General features: G+C 33.3%; 1 protein-coding gene across 1 annotated transcript in view; it reads left to right on the top strand.

The window, feature by feature from the left end:
• Positions 1-13,065, top strand: part of RYR3 (ryanodine receptor 3) — a 234,903-nt gene that overhangs the window by 104,923 nt on the left and 116,915 nt on the right. Inside the window, exons 30-38 of the mRNA XM_040601263.1 lie at positions 734-918; positions 1,647-1,683; positions 2,033-2,193; positions 2,707-2,872; positions 6,385-6,471; positions 6,849-7,075; positions 8,138-8,939; positions 9,444-9,644; positions 10,219-10,321. Coding sequence (XP_040457197.1) covers positions 734-918; positions 1,647-1,683; positions 2,033-2,193; positions 2,707-2,872; positions 6,385-6,471; positions 6,849-7,075; positions 8,138-8,939; positions 9,444-9,644; positions 10,219-10,321 — 1,969 coding nt within the window. The remainder of the gene's footprint in view (positions 1-733; positions 919-1,646; positions 1,684-2,032; positions 2,194-2,706; positions 2,873-6,384; positions 6,472-6,848; positions 7,076-8,137; positions 8,940-9,443; positions 9,645-10,218; positions 10,322-13,065) is intronic.

The following is a 13,065-nucleotide window of genomic DNA, read 5'->3' as shown; positions in this document are numbered from 1 at the left end:
AGGAATTCCACAACTACCTAACTAATCTACTTAAGCAGAATAATATATCCTGTGGTTTTTATAAATTATTCCGTATTAATATATTCCACAAATATATGTTTGAATTCTTGATCAGCGTTTTTGCTATAAACCCTAGGCCATTTACTTTAATTTAGGTCTTTAGTCAATTATTCCCTAGTACTTGTCTTTGAATATTTCCTTCTTAAACAAAATAGACTTCAGTGCATTCCAACTAAATGATCTAAGCATTTTTTTCAGTTTATCAGGATCATTTGAATTGAATTCCTGTCTTTAAATTTTTTTGAAATGTTCTTAACACTGAGTTTAAAAGCATACACACTTTTTCAGCACAAGGGAAAATAATAATATCAGACTCAGACTTTGTAACAATAATCTGAAGATTTCTCATTGTGGTAGAAAGCTTATGAAGCAATATTTCGATGACTTGTGCACTCAAAGTGAATTAATTTAAGAAAATTATACTTTTTTTTTTTTGAAAACGCTATGTGGAACAATTTGAAAATATGTACTGTAATCAGGACATACTGAATCTGTTGCTTCTCTTGCTCTTCAGGCTTGATTCCCTGTCAAAGAAGAAAGCTGCATAGATTTGAAATTAATTAATCTTGAAAAATTTAAGTTTACTGTTTCATTTATCTCATCTTTTAGTTGTTTAATGACAGTTTGCAGTGTTTTTCTTGTATTAATTTAAAAATATTTCTGTTGGTTTTAGATATGGAGAATTGATGGAACCATTGAGAGTCCACCTCGGTTAAAAGTTACTCACAAAACATTTGGCACACAAAACAGCAACTCAGACATGATATATTGCCGTTTGAGTATGCCCATTGAGTTCCGCTCATCATTCAACTTCAGCATGGTTGTGGAAAATGCTTCATCTGATGTTTTCCAGAAACGGTTAGGCTTCAGTTGTCATATTTCATGCTCTCAATGTAAATGTAATATGTTCTATTATTATTTATTATTTATTATTACTGTACACTCAAGTTTTCATACTTTTTTTGTACTAAACACACACTAGCATGGGATGCATGTTACTGAGATTTTTTTGTTCTTGATGGTTTCAATAAATTTATAACACAACTTTGGTGCAGAATGCTATATCCAAACAAGAGAGCTGTTTCTGAAGAGGTGCATCACATGGTTTATAGTTATTCGTTCCTAAGCAGCTGCCATCCTTTCAAAATCACTGGAATTTGCAGAGCTCTTCAGCCAAGCTGGAAAACCAGCTCAGAATCTTTTGTCCACTGGTTTAATGTTCATCTACATGTTCAGTATCTCATTGTTATTGGAAAAGTGACTAATCCGTTCAAAGGAAAAAGATTGTGGGACAGATTTTTTAAAGGTACCATGTACTACTAAGTTCAGCACCTTCCAGCATTGCCTTAATCTTTAGTTAACTGCTGTATATTTATCACTTCCTCCCCCTCCACCTTAACTGCAATAACTTTTGAGTTATATTTGTATCCTGTACAGTCTTTGCATACTTAGTTTACTCATGCATACTCAGTAACCAGCAAATATAAATTAGCTTGTAAGTACACTTAATTTAATAATGAGTACGCTTTTACATCTTTTTTTAAAAAAAACCCAAACCTGATTTATTGATGTTTCTTTGTCTTTAGAAAGCACAGTCAAGAAATTGCTGCTCCTTCTACTACAGTAAGTAAATATGTTGAGATGTTTAGTTCTTACTTTAAGTAGATTGAGTCGTGGCAACATGTTTATTAGAAACTGATCTGTTGAAAGAAGTCTTTTTAATCATTTGCTATAACACTGTATAAATAACAATGCCTACAGTTGTATGACTTGAGATATAAACCTCACTATCTTAAACCACTTGTCTGTGGTTTTTTTTTTTATTTCTAAGCATTTTAGATTACTTACTAATAGAATATGAATTAATATTATTAAAGTTTGATATATAGGAGGCTTTTTAAACACCATTTGAGTATTATTTAATAAAATAATTTAGCTTTCTATTGCTAATATGTTCTTTTCCTCTTTTCAGTATTTTTATTCATTACGGATATTTGCTGGCCAGGACCCATCCTCTGTCTGGGTTGGCTGGGTAACACCAGACTATCATTTTTACAGTGAGAATTTTGACCTAAATAAAAACTGTACAGTGACAGTTACTTTAGGTGATGAGAGAGGCAGGGTTCATGAAAGGTATGGATTTATTTATCACTTATTAAAGATTATATTTTAATGCCGTTTTCAAAAGTGAATTATTTGCAAGCTAGATGATACTGTGTGTTCTGTGCTTATTTATGCATGAACGTATTTCACATAGACTTGTTAAAGTGAGTATATTTATCATTAATGTTCTGTTTGAAAGAATGTTTTTGATGCTTCTTTTTTTTAACATCCTTATTTGGTCACTGTGGGTGAATCTGTTATTTGTTTTAATATGTCTTACATAAGCACATGGGAGCATGTGAATTTCTTTCATAATTAGAAAAAAAGGGGAAAAGATAAAGGTACACTTAGTTTGATCCCTTACTCATGATGTTTACATTATTTTAAAAAAGGAGTGTTGTTAATAGAAAACAAAACTAATAGCAGCACGAGCACCTTTGTGGATCTCTAACTCTTACTGCATTTAAAAGTATATCTTCACTGAATACTTAGTCAACTTCAGTGTGACCTGTTTTGTTTTCTTTGTTCTTGCTGTTCTTTCAGTGTGAAGCGCAGCAACTGCTATATGGTTTGGGGAGGAGATGTAATTGCTAATTCCCAGAGATCAGGTCGCAGTAATGTTGATTTAGAAATTGGATGCTTTGTTGACCTGGCTACTGGAATGTTGTCATTCACAGCCAATGGAAAAGAGCTTGGCACTTGTTATCAGGTATTATCAGATTTTCAGGAAGCTTTGTAGTAAGCTGGTCATTTTGATGAAAATTTTAAAATTGTTTTTTCTGGTTCAGAAATCTAAGTGAACACTATTCATGTGACAATAACATGTTTCCCCATATTATTCTGTTTTATCCTTCTTTCCCTCTCTTTCTCTTATGTAAGGCTACGTTTTCCCAAACTCTTAGGTTTTTTTCAAATGTTGAGGAAGGACTATTGGTAGATATGTTCAGAAAAAATATTTTTTTACCTCCTAATTCTCATGGTTCAGAATCTTGATTTATAACATTATTCTTTTAAATATTTTTTGTCAACTAATTCTGATATATGATACAGGGAAAATAATTATTTAAATTAGAATGAAGTCAAAATTAGACTTCAGATATAGTGATTTTTGGAATGGATTGAAAAAATAAATTTAGTATATTATTACCAGGGTTTATGCCTTCTGCAGGTAGCTATGATTTGGAGATCTTGTGATTTGATAAGTTTCAAACCCCAAAATTCAAATATGCGTTAATATGTAAACCAAAATAAATGGTGTGGCTCCTAAATGCAATTAATGTTCTCAGAACCTGGAGTCATTACACAAATGGATCAGTAGTTGACAGAAGTTTTCAGCACCAGATTGATGACATTTGCTTTTAGTTAGATCAGTTGTCCATGGGAGAGCATCCACTGTGGAAGAGATTCTCCATTGTTAGGAACCATACATCACTTTATTTTGTGTCAACAAAAAACCCTGCAGATTTGTAATACAGAGAAAACTTAGATGTTATTCAACTAAATTTCATGAAACTTTGTGTACTGACTCCACTGGAAATGAATGCAGCAGAGTTGCACGCAGCCTGTAAAATGGGGGTGGGAGGTGATCTGGCAGGTGTGATTTTGGTATATTTTATGAGTGGTCAGACTTCCATATTATGCTGAGAGGTTATTAAATGTCAACCACCTGGGGAAAGAACACAGGAGATGAAAGCGCTTAAGCCCCATGCTTTGCTGTTTTTTAGTTAGATACAAATTAATATGACAGCTTCTGAACAAAACCATGGAAGCTTGTTGGGTTGTTTTTTTTCCACAGAACAACCTTTATCTGTTTTTCTAATTTTGCAAAGAAATCTAGGAAAATATAGATGTAGAAGATGCCTGTTATTGCTTTTAGTGTAAAACACACTTTCAGGTTTTTCCTCTTATGACTTGTAATTAATGTAACTGCATCCTTTGTACTAAATTTAAAATTTAAAATAATCTCAGAAAATACAATTATTTCTCTTCTGTTGCTTGTCTTTTCGATGGAAAAAATACCTGGATTTGCTTTTGGAATTGTTTTTCAGTAAACCTATTAGAACCTGGTCTGTTGAAAAATGAGAACACCCAGCGCTTGCTGTAAGATACAGTGGTATATTCCAACAGGAGTGTTATATGTGAGGGTGAAATATTTCTCAACATTTGTTTATTTCAAGTAATTTCTTTTCTCTATTTTTTAAAGTAGTGCAAATAGTTTTATGTAGTTTTCATTTTCATTTCTTGAATATTTTTACCATAAAATAAAGTCTTTAAAATATTATAATACATCTTAGACCTCTTACCCAAAGTGCAGCAAATGATTGATATTTGTCTGGTCTAGAGGCTACAGGATAATTACTCTAATCTTGTAACCATTTTCACTTTTCAGTTTTCTTAACTGAAGTAGAGGGACAATATTTGTATGCTGTTTTCATTCTAAATGGCCTACAGGTCAACATATCAAAGAGAAGAAATGAATTTTGCTGTAGTTCTTGATCTAACTATTGAATGTAATGGTGATATTTAGAAAAAAACCACTTTCTATATTAGCAAAATAAACAAAAGATAGTGTATACATATATATTTGAGATTATGCCATTAATTTTCAGGCCAATCTTAAATATTGGTTTACAAAGTGTTTTATTTTATTCTGAGTTAGTAATGGTTTTCTGACCTTCAATCAAGATTAGAATTTACAAATTCAGTTACTTTTACTAGGAAATGTCTATCTTTGGTTGGAGACTAAGAGTTATATTGTCTTGGTCAGTTACTTCCAGGATTTAATGAAATAAAAGACACATTTTATGGGTAGTGTCTTTCAGTCCAGGATACCTTTTGTTTCTGGATTTGGGGTTGTGGTTTTTTTTTCTTATAAAAAAGATTAAAATGTACACTCCTGGCCCTGCATTATTTTGTCTATCCCAATAGTTATAGTTCTCAAAAAACTTTATTTTGTATACAGATTTTTTTGTATATGGTATTATTTTACGTTTTGTTTAAGTTATGTTGTGTTTTGGAGCTGTTTTCTCATCTAAAAGAATATAATTTTTTAAATTTTTTTTGTGACTCTGTTTATTGTTTTGCAATTTTTGATAATATGCTATCCTCAGAGTTATACTCCATAATAGCATAAACATTGTAATTGTACTTAGTGTGTATAATGTATAGGCATAATACACAAAGTACATAATAATGTGATTAAAATATTTAATTGAACTCCTAAAACCTTGAATTGATTGCATAGAGTGTACCTTTTGTCAGCTACCCTGGAGCACTGAAATCCTTCGAATAATATGCTGTCCTATAAGTATGTTTTAACATTTTTTTTTTTTCATGGCAGTAGGGGCAGGTGATCTTGTAGAGAATTCTTCAGAATAACCTAGTGTTACCTGATGTGTACTTTGAGTGCAGCTGTAATGGGGAAATAAGGATAATGTAGCTGTCGAAGAAATCCCAAACCCAACCAGACACTTTAAAATTGCAGCACTGTCATTTAGTGATTCACTGTAATTTTGTAAGACTGGAGACAAATGCTGAGCCTGGAAATAAAGAGATCTTTGAGATCTTTAAAAAAATACATTCTTCTTGGAATATGAAACAGAAATTTACTCAATACAGAAATTTACCTTAATAGGAAATAAAGATTTGCCCTATCCAGATCAAATGCACTTTCACCCTCTTATTATCCCCTCTGGTTACCTCTTTCTTAGAAATATTTTTTGAGCTTTTTTGGTAGTGAATTATTTTGCCCAGCATAAAGTGTGAAAAAACTCTAAAAGATTTGTGGTGGTCTAAAAAGCTGTATTCTACCTTTGGTCTGTGTTGTAGATGCTTTTCCTAGAACAAGAGCATACTTATGTAGCTGCAAAGTGGCTGGATTTTTAAGGAGCTGCTCTAGAATGAGGTGTTGGGTTTGGATATGTGTAAGAAGGATCAGCACATAGTGTTACCAAAATTCTTGTTATGGGTGTTGAGAGCACATAAGGCAGCAGACATACCTGCCTGAAAGTTAGGTTGACCTATAAAGATAACTCAGCAAATGATTTACTGTGTTAGAGGTAAACTACAGGTAGACAACACTTTAATACAATGACTGCAGCCATTTGATGTGTATATGAAGTGTAAGGTATATAGTATTTATTTTATATCATGTCATGTTCTGGCAGGAGATCCTTGTTGCTTTGTTAATTTTTAATTTTTTTAATCTTATTTCTCTTGTAGGTTGAACCAAACACAAAGCTTTTTCCAGCAACTTTTGTACAGCCTACGAGTACTAACTTGGTTCAGTTTGAACTTGGTAAATTAAAGGTACAATACAATTTTCTACAATGGTGCTCTTTTAAATCTGTTTATTTCCATGGAAATTCCTGCTCAGTTGAATTCGTTTAGGAAGACTGAATTAATGGCATGACTTCTTATTTGATTTCTACATACATTTCTGTAAATGTAAATATTAAATGAAGTTAATTGTTCAACAAATCTGAACTGCATTTGTCAAAACAAACTAAAGTTATTTGGGGAGAACATCTTTAAAGTTGGAGGAGTTTTAATGGATTTTGTTTATTGCAATAACATATATTTCTGTGAGTTCTTTGCTATCAGTTAGTTATACTTCTTTTTGGTATTATAAGTTTATTCATAATTAGATGTTAGAAAAATAATTTGACTATGCCTATTTGTTTCAGAATACCATGCCTTTATCAGCAGCAATTTTTAAAAGTGAAGAAAGAAATCCTGTTCCTCAGTGTCCCCCTCGCCTTGATGTGCAAACAATTACACCTGTGTTATGGAGCAGGATGCCAAACAGCTTTCTAAAAGTAGAAACTGAGCGTGTCAGTGAACGTCATGGCTGGATTGTGCAGTGTTTGGAACCTTTGCAGATGATGGCACTTCATATCCCAGAAGAAAATAGGTACATTTGGGAGGAACTACAGTGACTTGGTGTGGACAAAATGTCTATTGGAAAGCTGCTATCTGGGTATTGGATAAACCTGCCTTGGAGAATATTTGCACTAGAGTTGTTTAGAATTTCTGATCTTATCTGCTATAACATATTCATTAAATTTAAGTAGGTGCAAGAGACTGAATAATTTTAATGCCATGTGATGACATTTCCATACATAGAGAAAAAATGAGTAATGATTTTATTTAAATTACAAAATAATATCTCTTAAATCTCTAGATCTTTAAACATAGAGATTTTTCAGCTTCCAGAAAACCAATATAAAGAACATGCAAGTACTATTTTGCTGATTTTTTTTCTGTAATAAAAACATGTAATCAGTTCCTGTTTCATCTGCTCTGAATTTACATGAATTAAGTTTTTATGTTCTTATTGACTTTCTTAGATTTTCTTTGGGTTTTATCTTCAGAATGAGGATAATAAAGATGTATCTAAATACAAAATAATGTAACCAGTGACAAAGCAAACTGTAAGCAAAAGCACAGCAGAAAGATAAATTAACTGCTGTACTTTTATCAGTTATTTTGCAGCTTCTTTTAATAATTCAGTAAGCATTTTTATTTCTTGTTAATAAAGCTGAATTCAAGCAAAGAGTAAAAAATACTGTCTTTTGTGGAAAAAATGAAATGGAGAGCCTCAACTATAAAGGCACTGTTCAGTGACAGTATTACTGCAGAGTTTCAGCATTCCAAATATATTTCTTTTAAAAACAAGCTCTACTTTACTATAGCTTGCAAAGAACCTTCTCTATATTACAATTTTCCTTTTTTTTTTTTTTTTTTTTTCTTTTTTTTTTCCCCTATGGAGGAGTACTTGTAAATAATCTCATCAAATTATTGCCACCGTTTACTGTGGTTTAATGATGCACATGTTAAGATCAGTCAGTACCAATCTTAATATTAATGGTTTAAAATGGAGCTGACCAAAATCTGCAGATATTATAAAACTTTTCTTTTACAAAATAATTATTCATGAAATTGACTGGTGTTCTGTTTCTTTATTTCATGACAGATGCGTTGATATTTTGGAACTATGTGAACAAGAAGATTTGATGAAGTTTCACTACCACACTTTAAAACTCTATAGCTCAGTTAGTGCTCTAGGTAACACTAGAGTTGCCTATGCACTTTGTAGCCATGTGGACATATCTCAGCTATTTTTTACTATAGATAATCAATACTTACCTGGACTCCTGCGTTCTGGATTCTATGACTTGCTCATTAGTATTCATTTGGAGCATGCCAAGCAAGCCAAACTCATGATGAACAATGAATTTATCATTCCAGTTACAGATGAAACTCGAACTATTAAATTATATCCTGATGAAACAAAGAAGCACGGTTTACCTGGAGTAGGGCTTAGCACTTGTCTGAAACCAGGCTTTAATTTTTCTACTCCATGCTTTATTGCGACCAGTGAAGAACGTCAGACATCCAGCCCAGAGATACCCCTTGATACGCTTAAATCCAAGGCCATAAGTATGCTAACAGAGGCAGTACAGTGTAGTGGTAGTCATATACGAGATCCTGTTGGAGGACAGGTTGCATTCCAGTTTGTTCCTGTTCTTAAACTGATAGCAACATTACTCATAATGGGGGTTTTTGATGATGATGATGTGAAGCAGGTGTTACTCCTCATTGATCCTAGTGTGTTTGGAGATCACAAGGAAGAAACAGAAGAGAGGACAGAGAAGGAAGAAGTTACGCAAGTTGAAGAAAAAGCTGTAGAAGCTGGGGAGAAAGCAATAAAAGAAACAAAAGCACCTGCAAAGGGCTTATTGCAGACAAGATTACCAGAATCTGTTAAACTTCAGGTGACCATTTAATATGAATGTATTACATATGTTCTGCTATTGATGAAAGAAAGGTAGTGCTTTTTGTCTGTTCTGTAGTTTGTAAAATTTGAAATGCTGAAGACCTTTATTCCAATTCATCCTATAACCTCACATTAATAACCAAATCTGATGATGATGCAATTCTTTCTACATGTTATTGACACTCAAAATAGATATGCAAATACCTACCTATTTCATAGGAGGGAAGGTTGGACCAGGTGATCTTTAAAGGACCAAACTGTTCTATGATTCTGTGATTTCTACATGTTTTGAGTTCATGGAGTGAAAGACTGTGAATGCAATATAATATTATCAATCAGATAATAAAATTTATAGATTTGTCAACTTTACAGTGTTAAAAGAAAATATGGGGGGAAAAAAAAGCCTCTCATTTTTACAGTCTGTTTCAGTCTATAGTGTCCACTGCAGTTCTTCCCCGGTCAGTCTGTTAAACTGTTGAACTTGTCTGTTTTTCTATCCTAGATGTGTCATTTACTCAATTATTTCTGTGACTGTGAGCTACAACATAGAGTGGAAGCAATCGTATCATTTGCGGACCGTTATGTATCAAAATTACAATATAATCAGAAATATAGGTACAATGAACTCATGCAAGCCTTGAACATGTCTGCTGCTTTGACTGCCAAGAAGACAAAAGAATTTCGGTCTCCTCCTCAAGAACAGGTAATATTAAACAAATGGTTGAATCTAAAGGTAAAAAAAAGTCTTCGTGATGATAAGAGTTCTGACTTCTAAACTACCATTGGAACTGCTAGAGAAGCAAAGTTGAATTTGAAATAAAATTTATTAAGATGCCACAAAATATTGAATGTCAGAATCCTTATACCTTTACTCCAGAATTCAAGCTCTAAACCAGTTGACTTAGGACTTCTCAACAGTGTAGAAAAATTGAACATTACTGCCCAATACTGAGGAGCCGAGATTCATCCAGTACTGCAAGATGATGATAATTTGACAATTTTACTTGCCAGCAGTTAGCGTGAAGTTATTGTTGTGCTGAAATCTATATGGTGGAAATAGTCTTTTATACCTCCAGGTAACAGCTTTGTTACGTGTAACTATATTTTGATGTTAATTGTAAAGGTTACAAAGTACCACCGCTTTGTTATTTCCTTTAAGCTGTATTAGAAATCTATGTTTTATGTCAATTTGATTATAAACAGGTAAAGTATGGCTATATATTAGAATATGTATTTGGCTATCTGAGCTTTTTAACTCTGTTTTATTCCCTTTAAAGATTAATATGTTGCTGAATTTTCAACTTGGAGAGGATTGTCCCTGTCCAGAGGAGATTCGGGATGAGTTATATGAATTTCATGATGATCTTCTAATTCACTGTGGTGAGTGGCAAGGTTTTGTTACGTTTTTTGTTTGTCTTTTTGACACTTTAAGTGAAAAAAGAACAAATGAGTTAAAAAAAAATAGGATGAGGTCTTTTTGTTAGATGTATTACTGTTTACGTGGTGACTTTTCTGACAAACTGATGCATTTACAAACATATGGGAAACCTGTGCATGGTTTTAGTTTTTCATTGTTATATATCTACTAAATTAATACCGGGTAGTATTCTATTTGTATAGCAATTTTAGAATTAATGGGGAAAATAAAAATTATCCAGACAAGAAGGCTGAATTACCTTAAAAGATTTATATAGACATGTGTATGTGTACAAGAAGATAAAAGATATTGAAAGAGCATTATTGCTGTGAAGTTGAGAACGAGAAAATTTAATAAAAAACACTGTATGAGGGCTGCTGCTACTACTGCTTTAGCTTAGTTTCCTGGTGTATACACAGCTGTGATGGTCAATCATTATAAAACACTATTACACTGCAGATTACAGCTTGAATTGCCCCAGTCATTGAATTTTAATTTCCTTAGGGTATCCTCAAGGGTGAGCTATGTCAGATAGCCTGTGCAATTTGTGTGGGCTAAGAAATCACGTTTTATGTATGATGCCAAAATTCTTTTGTTAGTCTATTAAGATATTAATCTAATCAAGAGAAAAATGGAATTTTTAGTCCATTTATAATGATACTTACATTTATAGGCTGAGTCATCTAGTTATTACTGCTCATTCTTAATAACTATGCAGTTAAAACTAGTATACAAAGCATTTTCATATCTACCTACTTGGTAGATATACTGGTAGTTACTCTTCCAGTGCATTTCTTGGTCCTATGGTTGATGGCATCCATCTTGTCCAAGATGAAGGAGACTGAGTCATTACAGTGAATTGGCAGACCTCCAGTTCATCCCCAGGAAGAGCATGGTAATCTTAATAGTTTCTTCCTCCTTCTGTTTGCTTGAGGTCACTTTTAAATATTAACTAATACAGCCTGCTAGTTCTTTCTTCACTGATTATCCCTAAACCCAGTTTTACCCAGTTCATGCAATTGGATTCTTTTAGTGACCTGTAATTAACAGTTTGTGATTTCTGTTGATAGCTGTGATGCCTCCCATACCATTCTGTGCAGATATCGTTAGGGCTTCTGCTGTCATCTTGTGCTGCTGTTTCTGAGTATCCTATTAGAATTTCCAGCAACCATCAAGCTGTGATTTTGTGATAAGCCAATTACTGTTTTTCAAGTACCTCAGCTTTAGCCTCAGCCAAAGATGAGTAAGTGGGTATCTAGGTTGTGTTTCATCAGCTTATTGCTGAGGATATTGTATAAGATGGTTTTAGTTCTTAAAATCAAGATTTGTATCTGTAAGGTTACCTATATCATAGGTGGAAATTTACTTGGTTTAACCTAATTAGGTTTTGACAACCCTGTGTTGATCGTTATTCATCCTTGCTTCTAAGTGCTTACCAAAACCTATTTCTTTCATTCCAGCATTTTTCTTTAGGGGTTAAAGCGAGTACTTAATACCCTTGTAGCTGCTACTCTTTCTCCCCATCTTTATTAAGGTAGATACTGTCATCTCCATTACTCAGTCACTTAGTGCTTTATTTGACCTCTGGTTTTCAAAGATAATGCCTATTTGGCATTAGACAGTTCTCTGAGACTCCAGGATGAAGATTATGGAAGACTCCCAACTTAGAAATATCTTAACTCTGCAATATATTTATTTTACCCTGACATCTTGTTGCTGGTATTCACTTAGCTTATTTCCTGATCACTCTACATCTTTTCATGAGTTGAAACCCTACTGATTGTGGGGTGGTTTTTTTTTCTTTATAGGGGTACACTTTTATTATTGTTTACTGCAATATACATGTGTATGTTGAATGAAAGAGAGACTGAAGACAGAGAAAGCACAGTCTCATGATTAAAATAGTTTAATGATCCTCTGGATTCTAAACAAAACCATATTCATTGCCTTTTACAGATTTATCATCATAGGTGGTCGCTGTGGATAAATGGTTCTCATTATCTGTGTCCTGACTTAGTTCTGAAAATCAGTACTAAGCAATCACAGCTGCTGATAAAATGAATAGGAATTGTGCTTGGAATATTTAATCAGCTTTTTAATACTAAGTATACTTTTCAGTCTAAGTGGAAAAATATGTATGCAATCAAGTAATTAAAGGCTGCTTCATAATGAATATACACAAATAGTCTGAATTAAAGTTACTCAGGCAGTCTTAATCCTAGCATGTCCTAACTCTGAGTGGTTAATTTTTTCAGCAAAATAATAGTCCTCTATCATAATTTTTGGGTGTAATTTCTTGGTTATAAACAAAACAAACAAATTTACAACAGATTTTATTGCATAATATCAAATTGACGCTTATCTGGGTTGGAACCATCTGTTCCAGTGCACAGACCTCTGCCACTTGAATTAAGTGGTTAGCCAGTAGCAGCATGAGATGGTCGGCTTCCAAATACATCGCAGTTCTAAGAGGATGCAAAATGAATGAAGAATTATATGGAGCAGTGAGTGAGACCCCATCTGGAGCAGTCACAGACTCCATCTCCTCCGGTCCAACACTCTTGCCTCATTATTCCAGTGCATTTCTTCCTGTCTGCCCATTTCTACTTCCAAGAGTTCTCCCAGTGTCTGTCTCTTGCTTCTAGGGCTTAGCTTTTTTTCAATGCCAGAGTTTCTTGCATTCTTTATCAGCCTTGTCTACTCTCTC

Source organism: Falco naumanni, chromosome 7 (genome assembly GCF_017639655.2).
Source record: "Falco naumanni isolate bFalNau1 chromosome 7, bFalNau1.pat, whole genome shotgun sequence".
In the NCBI taxonomy this organism is placed as follows: Eukaryota; Metazoa; Chordata; class Aves; order Falconiformes; family Falconidae; genus Falco; species Falco naumanni.
This window is presented reverse-complemented; position numbering and strand designations above follow the sequence as displayed.